This window comes from Branchiostoma floridae, chromosome 7 (assembly GCF_000003815.2).
Source record: "Branchiostoma floridae strain S238N-H82 chromosome 7, Bfl_VNyyK, whole genome shotgun sequence".
Classification (NCBI taxonomy): Eukaryota; Metazoa; Chordata; class Leptocardii; order Amphioxiformes; family Branchiostomatidae; genus Branchiostoma; species Branchiostoma floridae.
Window position 1 is genome coordinate 16696830 of NC_049985.1, and position 14979 is coordinate 16711808.

Here is a 14979-nt window from a genome sequence, read left to right on the forward strand (position 1 = left end):
CACAACCTTCTTTTGATTCTTTCGTAGGCGATTCAGCAACTATCATTCGTCTTCATCAATGCAGAATGTAACAAAACATTTTCGGTGTGATGTGAGCTAGCCAGAGGCAGAGATATAGTTCGCATCGCACCGATAATGTTTTGTTTCATTCTGCATTGATGAAGACGACAGATAGTCGCTGAAACGTCTACGGAAGAATAAAAAGAAGGTTGTGAAACGAAGAAGACTTTGTTCGATTGATCTACCAACCTGATGAAACTATTTACGGAGGGAGACAATTCTTTACCTTTCATACTCAGTCTGATACAAAGTCATTTTAGTACGCAAAAATATATTCAAGACTTTAAATTGCTTGAAGCTGAAGAAACATGCTTTGATAAAGCAATGATAGAACCGCCAGCGATAAAAACTGTGACAAGAGTTCGGAGACCTCATATTTCCATGAAATATTATGATATATGCGAATGACTTACACATCTACATAATCTATGCTTGGTTATATATTACTGGTATGTATGTTCAAACGTTTTCTCATCAACTGTCCCTAGATAATGGTAAGCTAAGATTTTACAAAAGTGTTAAATCCGAATCCGTATTATCCTATTTACTTCTCTTAGTTCTTGAGACTGTATATGCAATTAGCTTAGTTCTTGAGACTGTATATGCAATTAGCCCTCGGGCATGATTTTGCAAATAAAACACTTATATACCCCTTTAACTAACAGGTCAAAATGTTGACAGTTCAATCATTTACTAGTTATGAGAAGTATAGCACTATTGAATTTATCATGCACATAAATTAAATAAACTAAATGTACCGTCTACATCTGCAGAAGGTTGACGTCCATAGTTTCCTTCGTTACCTGTCTGACGTAGGTTGTCGACGTCATCGTCGTTGTCGTACACGTGGCTGTCAGCATCGTCCAGGCAATCGTCGGTAACAGCGCTTTTAACTGTAGTGTCCTCATCTTCTATGGGAGGTGCTCTCGGGTCTATGTCATCAAACAGACAATTCTTTACATTTATACTGATACGGGTAAAAGCGGAGTCATTTTAGTATGCCAAAAATATATTTTTAAGACTTTAAATTGCTTGAAGCTGAAGAAACATGCTTTTTCCCGGTTTCTTTGTTGTCTTCCTTGTCGAAGGTCCTTGAGAAAATAGTTTACAAACATTTGTACAACCACCTTACACAGAACAGCCTTCTTTATCGATTACAATCAGGTTTTATACGTGGTGATTCCACTGTTCGGCAATTGGTATACTTTACACATGTAATTCTTGAAGCATTGGACTCGGGGAGGGAGGTTCGTTCTGTTTTCTTGGATTTCTCAAAGGCCTTCGACAAAGTATGGCATACAGGCCTAGTCTATAAGTTACAAAAAAATGGTATCGAAGGCCCCCTTATAAATTGGTTATATAGTTACCTCCAAAATCGATTTCAACGTGTTGTTATCGACGGCCAGTCGTCTAACTGGTGCGGCATTTCTGCCGGCGTCCCCCAGGGTTCCGTTCTGGACCCTTTACTTTTTTTAGTTTACATTAACGATATTGTTGAAGGACTTGCCTCCCAGCCTATGCTATTTGCTGATGATAGCTCTCTGCTCCAAGTTATTGATAACCCAATTAACGACGCACTTTCGCTTAATTCAGATTTGGAAAAGATTCATTTATGGTCCACCAATTGGTTAATGGAACTAAACCCTGCTAAAACTGAAGAAATGTGCTTTACCTCCAAAAGACTTTATCCGGTCCATCCCCCTCTTTTTCTTAATAAAATCATGATTAAGTCAGTTTCTAGTCACAAGCATATTGGAGTTATTTTTAGCTCCAATATGTCTTGGCATCAACACATTGAAAGCATTGTCACCAAAGCCTCTAAAAGTGTCCAATTATTTAGTGTTTTAAAATTCAAATTATCCCGTCAGGTTCTAGAAAAAATATACAAGTCCTTTATACGTTCTTTGTTAGAATATGCTGACATTGTTTGGCACGGGTGCACAATTGAGGAATCAAATCTCGTCGAAAGAATTCAGTATCACTGTTCCCTCATTGTGACCGGTGCAATAAAGGGTCATCATATTCTGCCACTCGTAAAGAACTCGGCTGGGAGTCATTGTCCGACAGGCGTCATATTCACCGCCTATTACTATTTTACAATATTGTTAACGGACTGACTCGTGAATACCTTACCACTTTACTTCCTTATGCAATTACGGTGATATGTAATTATGATTTGAGAAACAGCAGAAACTTGAGACCTATTAGATTTTCGACTGACCGCTTTGGAAAGTCCTTTACTCCTTATTCCATCACTGCTTGGAACAACTTGGACTTAACTCTTCGTACACTCGATTTCTCGAAATTTCGAGAACATCTTTTTAAAACGATACGCCCTCCCAAATTCAGCCATTTTAGCTTCGGGTCTCGACACTCTTGCATTCTCATTTCACGACTTCGTATGGGCACCTGCAGCTTGAATTATAGTCTTTTCACGCGGGGTCTTGTGTCAAGCCCAGCCTGCAGCTGCGGGTGTCCATACGAAACGATTTCACACTACCTTTTGCACTGCCCTACCTATAATTACCAGCGCTCAGTTCTCATCGGCAAACTCTCTGGGTTACTTGTACATATACTTGATTTCCACAGTCTTGCAAATAATGCCAAAGAAATGTTGATCTTACAAGGTAGTTCTTTCTGCTCCTTCAATGTCAATTGCAGAATTATAGAAGCAACACATATGTACATTGCAACAACAAACCGTTTTTAGATTCAAGTATAATTCTTTGTTTTAGTTTTCTACTCCAGTAAGGGAGATCGACTCACGCTCACTGTTCATACTTATGTAATTATCTATTTATTATTGTCCTGTAAAATTTATTATATTCAATTCTTGTATAAGTGGCGGCGTTAATATAAGTTGAATGTAACTTGAGTCCGCCGTCACTTTGTACTCGTCCGTTTATTTGTATTTTTACATATATTTCAATAAAGAAAAAAAAACATGCTTTGATAAAGCAATGATAGAACCGCCTGTGATAAAAACTGTAACAAGAGTTCGGAGACCTCATGAAATATTATGATTATGCAAATGACTTCCACATCTACATAATCTATGCTTGGTTATATACCCCTTTAAGTAACTTAAACAGGTTAAAATGTTGACAGTCCAATCATCTGACAGTTGCAAGAATTATAACACAATTGACAATTGAATTTTATGCAAATTAGGAACTCATTTGCATGAATGGTTTCTGTTAATGTTTCACCTGCCATAGAATACATATTTTGCATGTATTTGTGTCCTATAATGGAAAACAATGGAAATGTAGATTATCCTCATTAATTACGCAGATTGATTTATGATTTCATAATTAGCACTTCACTATCTATATCTAGCTTTAAAAATATATTCTGATCTGGCGAAGGAGCCATTCGACTAGTCCTGTGATTAATAATTCTAGGCTCTTCCATTATAATAGTCATCTGTATCACGTTTCTTTAACATCTGTTAGAAGTGTGATAGAGTTAGCAAACGTCTGTATAACGTTATAAATTTTAGTTATGTTAATGCTATGTTGTGTATTCAAAGGTTTTCAATTCAGCCCTCGGCTGCTATGTAGCTGGTTGATAAAGTGTTGAATAAACCATTAATTAATTCATTCATGAAAAGTAACGTTCACGAAGGTACTTATTTCCAAAGGCAAAATCAGCAGTATTCATCCAAAAAATGAGACATTGTGAGACCGAGAGTTATGTTTGTTTGTTTGTTTGTTTGTTTGTTTGTTTGTTTGTTTGTTTTATTAGGATCTCCATTTGTGATGTGTTATCCCTATTAAATAGAGATCCTAATAAAACAAACAAATGTGAGCTGTAGACTATAGCTTCTGACCCTGACGTTTGGGATTTTGACTTATGTCTTATTGAAAACTAGAGGTGCTGGGTTTGAATCCCCAGAAGTACAAATATTTTGCCCCTAGGAAAGGCGATTTACTCGTCTCGGGTCCACTCGGATACTGGTGTTTAACCCTCATCCGACCGATACATTTTTACGACGAATCTGACCGTATGAGGTCATTTTTGGCTCCATTTTGTTTTGCTCATAGACAGATTTCTGCTGACTTATTGTCATTTCTATGTATTTACTGTTTCAACAGTCTATGAAAAATAGTTTGACAAGTTTTGGTGTCAGTAATTATTACTCATCATCATAATTTATGCAGGAAATAAGGAGAAACCACCTTTTGCCCTAAAAATCTACCATATTCCACTTAGGCCATGTTGATTTGATTATATGGATGACATCCTCGCTCGCACCAATTTTCGGCCATTTCCAAAAAAAAAGAAGTTTTGGACCACACAGTAAATTGTGCAAAGCAGCTGAAAAATTAGCACAAATATTCCGTAGATTGAAAAAAAAGTATCAGAAAACAGATAACTGATGTCATAGAATGCCAAAATGAATCTAAAGTCAAAGAATAAGATGTGAAAGGACAGAAAGAAAAAAAAAAGTATTATTGGTAGGGGTTTGTACATGTACCAGTAAATTCAGGATAGGTCCAGGTTCAGGTCCAGAGGATTATTTCCAGGTGGACCTGAACCTGGACCTGATTGTCTGTTGAGACTTGAGAACTGACAATACAATGGTAATTGGTCAATTTTGCTACAAAGGAATATCTTTGGTGGATTATTGGACTACCACTGGCATTTTAAAATCCCATCTTCATGTAATAAAGGCTAACTGTCTCTGTACCTTTGAGTTTGACTGTAGAAACTTGGTACAAGTGACTATAACCTCTACTCACTTCGCTTTTGTTGTCTTCTTGGCCCGGTAAGACTCCAAACACCTGCCGACATAGCGTGTCCATTTTGTAATTGGTGAAACCCGTTCGTCTTATTTTTTTCAGGTCTTTTTTTTTTTTTATATTAAATTATTTTTCCAAGACGAAAAAAAATGTTTTGCACTCGTATAATGTACTGGTCCCTACACCTAACTGTTGGTATACCATACTATGTGTTTGTAGTCGTATGTTCAACCTTCCTGGCCACATTGATTTCATAATAAAGCCACCTTTTTTTTTGGCCAAACTTTTTTTTTATTCGCTCGCTCGCATCAATTTTGGAGTTCCCAGAGGATGTCATCCATATAATCGAATCAACATGGCCTTACTTTAACAATGTTTTTGTCTTATCAATTTCTAAACAGTAATTTTTATGCTACAATAATACTGATAGTATAATCATGTTAGTTGAAAAGAAAAGATACAATATTTGTGAAAAGTATAGCGAATTTATCACTTAATTCTGCACTATAGTCCGCGATCTAAACACATACATACAATAAGTCTTATGACCCCATACGGTCGGATGAGGGTTAAGAGGATACACATTTATAGTAGCTAAGCCTCTGTCACGTTTAAGAATACGTGTCGATAAGATAACATAGATAAGATAACAACTAGTATGAGTGCAACAACTCTAGCATCTAGTTTGCAGCTTGTGCTTAGGGCGCGGTCACATAGGTCCTGCGATCGTTATACGATTTTTATGCCATGGGATTTTCAAACAGGTTGTGACCAACCACCGACATAGGTACGGTCCAAAACAGCATTTTATGTACAAAGACAGTTGATAAGTACATTTTTGTCTGCCCAAATGCCCGAAGTAAGCGATCGTACGACAATCGCACGACCTATATGTGACCGCGTACCAATGTGTTAGGGCGCGGTCACATAGGCCGTGCGATCACCGTACGATTTTGATGCCATAGGATTTTCTAGCTGGCTGTGAAAGAACCAAACTTACCACCGACATGGATCCAAAACAGTCAAGACAGTTGAACTTTGCAGGAGTACATTTTTTTGTACTACAAAATGCTCGAGGTTAGCGATCTTACGACGATCGCACGACCTTTGTGACCGCGCCGTTAGGCATCAAGATATTTTGACATGAACATGGACTTACCTGTATCGACTTCTGGGCATAATGAGGGCGTCAGTGTGTCGTTAACGTTTTGAAGACCGGGACATGCAGAGTCCTCACATTCAACAACATCTACCACCTGCCTAGCGGATTGAAAACAGCCGCCGGTGCCTGCAGCGCCGTAACCCTCACAGCTGGACTCCTGATGGTCTGCTTCTAGTCCGTACAGGACAGGACGTGTTTCAGAAATCTCTTGACTTGGTTGATAAGTGACACTTGACTCTCTGTTAAAGTTCTCAGCTCCATAGAGGTCGGGATGTGCTTCACCATGACTCAGTTGACCAGGTTCAGTGTTGTTACTGTTTGAGGGGTCGGTGAAATCATGACAGCCGTCAACAGAACGATGATTGTTGTCTTCCATTGTACTTTCGGCTGTCCGGTCACGGAGAGACCAAAACAACGGAACTTACGACGTCCACCAAACGGCCTCTTTCCTCGAAACTGCAATGAAACTTTAACTAGATACAGAACGAGTTCCAAATGCAGACAAGCAAAGTTGTTTACACTTTTTCTTTACTAGACTAATCAGGTACGCCCTTATTAATTCGCTTCTTATATATGACTTCTATGCTTCTCAAGAATATGAATAAGCCTTTTTTCTTGTGAATTTATGATTATCGTCACAAGGTATGTGTTGTTCTTGCTACTCACTGGGATAAAAGAAAAGACGTAGACATTAATCGAACATAATGGTGCTTTCTGCGCAACTTGTGACCGAACAGTGTTATGTGTGGAAAGCCTTTGGCTCTTGAAACAGTACTAGTACCAGCAAGGAGGTTGAGAGAGTTATTCTCTCAAAGAGCAAATGTCTGTAAGGGTCAATGGTGGCAGGGGTAAACAAATCTATTTGGCTCATATTTTGCACAGTGATAGTACTTGGTCCACAACCCATCAAAATAGCTTTCTTTCAAATCAAAACTCTTTTTGCCATGGTAACGGGCAAAACAAGTTTTCTGGCCATTGTCCCCAATTTCCGCATCTCAAAAACACGGAAATCAGCATACTTTTAATGGCATTGGTACTGTGACACCATTGAACGTATCGTCAAAACAAAACAAGATCTGAATATCTTTATTGGCTTTTTAAAAATGGTTATGAAATGTTCAATGAGATTAATTTTAGCGCTTGGGCAGCATCAAAACAATACAATGTTTCAAGCTTCTAAAAATTTAACTTTTGGTACAACTTTGTAACGTTATAAGTGCCGCTCTGGTAATTTTGTTGGCTTGATATTTATACCCAGTATAGATAATTTGTATATCTAACATACATGAATGCTTGTAGAGTTTTGGATCGTGAAAATAAGTCACGTGGTTGTCCCTGAAAGTAGGCCACCTTTTGCATTTGGTGAAAATTTTAGCAATGCTCAAACAAAGTACTCAACGTGACAAAGGAAATCTTATTTAGAATTCGCTCACTCGGTAGTTTTATTTGGTGGTTACAGCAAATAAAGGACCAGGCTTTATGGCACCATATACACCTCGGGGCGGTTCATTAACCCTTAATAAATATTACTTTGCGTTCGTTTTAAAAGAAGTTTGTTTACATTTAGGAAACATTTCCTTTTCGATTATGAATTTGTCTAATGCTGTCACAATGCACAAAGGTCAATTGTTTTGCTATTTGGAATAAACCAAGTTGGGCATTGATTTTCAATGCAAGTATTCAATGCATGGAATGCAATGTTACCACTCGTGATACGATTATCAATTTCTGGGGTCCCTTTTATTAATCAGGGTAGCGCGTAAGCTCCCCCTGTAGCGAATAGGAGATTCCATCCATGACGTCACATCCTTTGAGTTTTCTCGGACATCTTGTGAAAATCATTAGCCCCAGTACTTCCTCATTTCGAGGAAGACGACAATCTCGGCAAAGCACACTGAAGGTGAAGCGATCCGCCATGAGACCACTGTTGACTATCATCCTGCAAATCCTGCTGAAAGCTGGCCTTTTCTTAGGAGTTGGATCATCAGGTAAACTTGTTACCTTAGGGCACTGTCGCGAAAATGGAGATATTGTTTTGTGTGTGTGTCTCTCTCCCTCTGTGTGTGTGTGTGTGTGTGTGTGTGTGTGTGTGTGTGTGTGTGTGTGTGTGTGTCTTTTTGTGTGTTTGTGTTTCCGGATTTTTGGAGTTAGCATAACTCTAGAACCTCTTGATGAATTGCGATGATATTTGGCATGTGGGTAGTTGTTTGAAAGACAAAGGTCAAGCTCAATTTTGGGCCCCCTAGTGCATAGCCCTGGTACTGCAGCAGAACCTTTTTTCGTCGGATTTTCCGCGAGGAAATCTAAGAAGGCCTGTGCATGCTCGTTTCCGTAAGGCGAAGGCAGACCTTTTAAAGTTCCTGTAATTTGTGACGAGCATGATAATGAATTCATAGTAAAGCTATAACGTTATTATCTTACGTAATTCGTAGTTTGCCCTCCTACTTCAGAAAAGTGAGTACAAATTGTTTGTATAAAAGAATTCTCCTACATCCTATATTCTAATGATGCAGTGTGTAGTGGTATGTGGGTAGGTATCAGAAACACGAAAGTCAAGGTCAACCTTGGGCCCCTGCAGTGTGTTTATCACCGTGATGTATTCTTACACCAGACGTAACCGGTCCATTGCGCTGTTATCACAATATATAATGACGTAGTTTTGTTTTCGTTGTTTAGGGCAGAAGATGCAGTATCGGAACTTTATTTGACCTCTGAGTCACTTTTGCTCATTTCCGTTCTTAACTATTTTTAGTCTGTCACCAATGTTGCGTTATCGTCTGTGTTATCGCCTGGTTTCTCTTGTAACAGGATGTTAGGTATACGTTACATTTGAAATATGCCTAGTCATCCTACTCTCCAAGCAGAGGTTGGTTGCGAAGATTGTGACCTTTCAACCATATCTCTATTTCATATTGCAAACATAAACCAATACAAATAAACAAACAAATAGACACACTGGAGTCACAAACATTGTGCCCTTGCACTTCAGTACATATCCGCACAGCGCGCTATTTTCAGTGCACACTGACCCTTAAAGCGTATTTATCCAATGCCGTATCTATACGTTCATCCTAGATTGTTCCTCTCCGCTCGGAATGGAGTCAGGGGCCATCCGAGACAGTCAGATATCTGCATCGTCTTCATTTAACGCATACCGAAATCCACGTCTGAATGGGAACAGTGAATGGCGAGCTGACGTCATCAATCAGAACCAATGGTTACAGGTTGATCTGCAGAACAGAGCCATGGTATCCGGAATCCAGACACAGGGGCGCCGAACAGATACGGCACGGTTCGTGACATCATTTACGGTGTCATATTCTGATGATGGAACAAACTGGACAGTATTCACCGAAGGCGCACATGAAGCAAAGGTATGGTGAAGACGAGAAACGTGTCGTTTTCCCTTACTCTCTTTTCTTTTCTTGTAAATTCGTCTTAAAATTAACCTAGAAGGTGTCATTTATTTGTATTTTTATATGTACTTGTGGCTTTGTGTATTTCCTTTTTAACTCGAGATGCAGTGGATGGATGCCTACGATACGTGATTGGTTGGTATGGTTTAGGAAAAAAGAAGGTTTCGATAATGTCTCTCCTAGCGGATATCAACGGCACTGAAGCGGATCGTCGAATGTTGATATTTTGCAATCTGGACATGCTATAGCCATTATTTTGGGAGGTAGATAGTTCTTGGCACAGAAAATAAGTGGAGTAGATTTGGGGTCATTTGCGAAAACTACATTCAAGTTCATCTCTTTGTTTAGGTTTTCATAGGAAATAATGACTCATTCAACATCCAAGACAACACGTTGGACCCACCTATCATCGCGAGGTACATCAGGGTCAACCCACGGACATGGAACAGGTGTGGTTATCAACGGTGCATCACGATGCGGATAGAGCTGCTTGGCTGTGATCTCAATGGAGGTAAGAAAGTACTATTAGAGATACCTAGTATATACCACAGTAAGACCTATCCATAAGAGTCAGACTGCATAGGACACTATATCATCAGGCTCGCTCCAAAAAAGAAAATATCCCAATCCGATGGTCAGCCTCTAATGTCGTGCTCCCAGAACATTACGTAGACTGATTTTCGGTGTTTTGTTTTTCAAAGTACCCTTTCCAGGATGAAATAGCACAGAAACGTTGCCATATTGCAATATTGAATACACTCTGACAATACATCGCTCACTACTACAAAAAAACGTCCAAAGAGAACAAGATTGAGGGTTTTACAAATGAACTTTTTTTGTGTATTTTCTAAGCCACAACAGAACCGACTGATCTATCCACTACCGTATCGTCTCACATCAAAGGTAAGGAGAAATTAACTGCATACTGATATAAACATTAATTTCGGCAAGACAATATTCTTATCAGAACTATCGACATGTAGATTTGTAAATCTAACTTTACCAGAAAGTATTATTATAATACCAACATGACTTGGATATGAACAGCATGCATCTCTTCCGACATAGACGCCGTAATAGGTGGAGCAGTAGCTGCCGGGGTCGTCATTTTCATCATTACCGTCACTGTCTCCATCTTCTTTGTTAAAAGGTTAGTAAGGGTGTTTTGTTTTGACATCGGCTGCAGTAAATTTCCAATAGTCTTTTAAGCTTAGAGAGCGTATGAGTATCCCATACAACTTGAAATTGTAACAAAGTGTCTTTCTTTTTCTTTTTTTCACTTTTTTTTTTTATTATTTATTTATTGTATTTTCAATTATTTACACACAGAACAAAGAAGAGCCTCCCTTTGAATATAAAGCTAAATGTCTAACAGCCACATTGTATACATTATCACAGATCACATCATATAAATATCATTATGTCATTATTCTCGTTATTCATTTTCGCTATCAAAGCATTACTTAATATAATTTTATCATCACATTGTAACACATTATATCATAAGACCATATTAACATGATATTAGATCATTGTACATCGTTTTATCGTGTTATTGTAACATATTAATCAAATATCATTCTCGTATCGTATTTATATTAGTTCGTAATTATTTCTACCTTTTTAAATTCAAATCAAAAACACAAGGTTCCCCACTTACCCCGATGCTTCTCCAGCTTCCCTCTCCGAGATGCAATAAGACGTTCAGTTTTTTCAAAAGTATATATCAGTTTTTTAAAGGCCTGGAAGTTTATCATTTTAAAGCGTCTACACCGGAAAATAAAAACTTTACCTAACAAAATAATCAAATTTTTCAGTGGGGGCGCATCGTTACATGTATCTCCAAATATGATAATAAAGGCGTTTAGGTCAAAATCTATAGAAGTTTCCACTCGTAACCAACTTTGTACATCATTCCAAAAGGATACAACATGCGGACACTCCCAGAAAACATGAGTATAGGACTCTACATCATCGTGACAGAAAGAACAGGAGTTAGAGTCTATTAATTTCCATATATGTAGAATTTTGTTACAAGGTAAAAATTTATTAATTAAACGGTATTGAAAGTATCTAGCACTAGGATCAATAGTACATCTGTATAAATTTGTAAATACTTCTCGCCATGGTATAGGTTTGTCAAAATAATAGAACCAAGAAAGTCTAGTATTGTGTGCAAGGCTGACCTCGTTCATGGACGTAAGAAAGTAGATATACATGCTTTTATTGATTTTTATATTTCGTAACCATTTATAATTTTTTTGAAAGGGCAGGCACACAAGGTCTTTACGCTTCTCAGTACTAAGTATTTTTTTCCATTTACCGGGAATAGCTGAAATAAGTTGTAGATATTTATGTTGGTCACAAGCATTTGGGAAATTTGTACTGAATTCATCATAAGACATAAAATTGCCGTCCGGGGACAGCAAGTCATTTATGAAATATATATTCCTATTCATAAAAGCTATCAAACAAACAGTTTTACCATCAATGATAATATTAGAGTTTAAACAAATTACTTGTTGTCGTATATTTGCCGGCACGTGGGCTCTACGTGCTGAAATTGAAACCAGGCCATAAAAACTTCAGAAAAAAATCCTTTTAAACAAAGGTTTATCACCGAGGACAGCTGGTAAAAAGGAAATAAACTATGACTAAGTTGAGGATGGAAGACTGTTACCCAGGAGGAAAACCATTCGGGATGAGAATAAAGTTTGGGTACCCATGAAGCTTTTATAGAAGTGTTGAATGCGCGTAAGTTTTTTAAATTTAGTCCTCCATTTTCCGATGTATTGTATAAAACCCTCCGTGCAACTCGTTCAGGACCGTTGTCCCAAATAAAAGAAAATATCTTCTTTTCATATACTTTGAAAAAGGAATCGTTAGGGGATGGTAAGACTTGAAATAGATTTGTAAATTGGGGAACCACCAAGGTGTTAATAATAACAATTTTACCATACAGGGATAGATATTTATTCTTCATAGGTCGCAATAGTCTATCTAATCTCTCCAATCTGGGTTCGAAATTAACGCTTGTAATTAAATTTAAATCAACGGGAATATTGATACCTAGTAGGTCAACATCCCCGTCAACCCACTGTATCGGTAGATGAGTGGGCAAACGAAAATTCGTGGCTTTTAAGGGACCTAATCGTAATATTTTGCATTTATCTACATTCAAAGAAAGACCTGAGATATTGGAAAAACGCTCTAAATCAGACAACAAGGCATAAAATGACTCTAGCTTTGGTTCGAATGGAAAATTTGAATCGTCGGCGTACTGCGATATCTTTGTAATCTTTTCATATATCTTTAAACCCCGAATAGAAGGATTAGACCTAATCTTAATAGCAAGAATCTCAACCGCCATGAGAAAAAGATATGGGGACAATGGACATCCTTGGCGAACTCCGCGACTTAATATGAAGGGGTCTGAAATATAACCGCTGTTTATGACGCAACTCGTTGTTTTTTCATATAAGACCTTTACCCATGTAATTAGCTGTGGACCAAAGTTGAAGAATTCTAAAGCTTTAAACATGAAATCCCACCTTAACGTGTCAAATGCTTTTTTAAAATCAGCTACAAATATTAACCCAGGTTTACTCTCTTGATCGTAATGTTCTATTGTGTCTATTAGTCTTCTAATATTGTCGCCTATATACCTATCCTTAATAAACCCTGTCTGATCCTGTTCAATTATGTCCGTAATTACATGTTTAATTCTCAAAGATATGCATTTGGAAAGTATTCTTGTGTCACAACCTAAAAGGGTAAGGGGGCGCCAATTCCCCATGGCAGTTGGGTCCTTGTCTATACCTTTACTGTCTTTTTTGAGTAGCAATGAAATAAGTCCTTTTCTTTGAGTTTCTGAGAGACATCCATTACCAAATGAATAATTAAAACATGTTAACATTGGTTTTTTAAAGACATCAAAAAAAATCTTATAGACTTCTATAGGTATACCATCAATCCCTGGTGATTTCCCAGCCTGAAATGAATGTATTGCATTTTTCAATTCTTCTTCGGTTATTAGACCTTCACAAAGTTGCTGTTGCTCATCTGATAAACGTTTACCATAGTCCTCGGGGAAAAAACCATCACAATTTACATCAGAAAGAGGCATTGGAATATCTTCAAAAGAGTACAGTTCAGAATAAAAATTAACCTGATCAGAAAGAATGTCTTTTGGGTTAGAAGTTACCTCCCCCGAGGGCCTTTTGAGTCGTTGTATATTTTTTCTTGTATAATTACGGTGAATTAGATTTATAAAATATTTAGTGCACCTTTCCCCCAGCTCCATCCAACGTGATTTTGACCTTAACAAGATACCATTAAGACGTTCATTATACAACGATTCTAATAACTTTTGTTTATAAATTAATTCATCTAGTTGGGCGGGTGGGGGAGAGGCGACACTATCAATTTGACTCTGCAACATATTAATTTCGTCAATCAGTTCTTTTTCTTTCATCAGGTATTGTTTTTTTCTCCAGCTACTAAATTTAATACAGTGACCACGAAAAAAGCACTTTGCCGTATCCCAGACAATTTGAGGATTTGCGGTGTTGACGTTATTTTTAAAAAATTCTGACATAATTTGTTTGGTCTGTACAAGAAAAAGTTTGTCATCAAGAAGGGATTGATTAAATTGCCAGTAGCCAGGCCCTCGTGGGAAATCCGCCGTAACAAAAGACAAGGTGATTAAATTGTGATCAGATCTAAATTTGTCTGCAATAGAACACTTAGTAACTCTGTTTAATAGTGAAAAGGATATCAGAAAATAATCTAGCCTACTAGCGTAGAGCCCCCGGCGCCATGTATACCGAACAACATTAGGGTTTCTAAAACGCCACACATCATACAAGTCAAATTTTCCCTTTAGCTCTGAAATAGCTTCTAGTGCGTTAGGGTGATAATTTCGAAGTCGAGCACCTGATCTATCCATGGCTGAATTCTGCACTGTATTAAAATCTCCCACCACAACTAAATGTTCATTACTAATCTCAAATGTATCTATAGCTTCTTCTAATTCCTTAAAAAAGGACGGACAGTCATCATTTGGAGCATATAAGTTCACAAGACAAAAATGTAAATTGTCTACCTCGATGTCTAACACAATCCACCGTCCACTTTCATCAGTTTTAACCTGATGAACCTGAACGCTGGCGCTACTCTTTATCAAAATAGCTACCCCTCTTTGATTTGAAGTACCATGGGAGAAATATATTTGTCCACCCCATTCGTTCTGCCATCTTTTTTCATCTCTTACAGTTGTGTGTGTTTCTTGTATACAATATAAGTGGTAAGGTTTGTCACTTAACCAGGTAAAAAGTCCCATTCGCTTGTGAAAATCCCCCAGCCCGTTACAATTGTAACTAGAAATCCGACACTCTACCTTAGACATATTGATGATATTCTCTGGGAGTTAAAACTTCTCGGAGAGGAAAGCTGGGTCAGGTCATCGGAGCACAGGATTCTCTCAGGTGATACTGCCGGTACATAACTATAAGTAAAATAAACTTGGGGAACCATCAAACATAAACATAAAAATGTAAAGCAGTGAAAATGAATCAGAATAAAGATTACAGTAACA

At 37.8% G+C, this 14979-nt stretch overlaps 1 protein-coding gene across 1 annotated transcript; it reads left to right on the forward strand.

The window, feature by feature from the left end:
- Positions 1–7874: 7874 nt before the first annotated feature.
- On the forward strand, positions 7875–11392 carry LOC118420085 (EGF-like repeat and discoidin I-like domain-containing protein 3). The gene is made up of 5 exons (XM_035826789.1): positions 7875–7955; positions 9043–9341; positions 9732–9894; positions 10236–10286; positions 11307–11392. Exons 1-5 carry the CDS (start codon positions 7883–7885, stop codon positions 11390–11392), a joined length of 672 nt encoding a protein of 223 aa, XP_035682682.1. The 5' UTR covers positions 7875–7882.
- The last annotated feature ends 3587 nt before the right edge of the window (positions 11393–14979 follow it).

Excerpts from the sequence above, each read along its gene's own strand:
- LOC118420085 (XM_035826789.1), top strand. The coding sequence starts at position 7,883 with ATGAGACCACTGTTGACTATCATCCTGCAAATCCTGCTGAAAGCTGGC. Across the intron at positions 9,342-9,731 it reads AAGGCGCACATGAAGCAAAG|GTTTTCATAGGAAATAATGA; the intron begins GTATGGTGAAGA and ends CTCTTTGTTTAG. Across the intron at positions 10,287-11,306 it reads CGTATCGTCTCACATCAAAG|GATACAACATGCGGACACTC; the intron begins GTAAGGAGAAAT and ends TCATTCCAAAAG.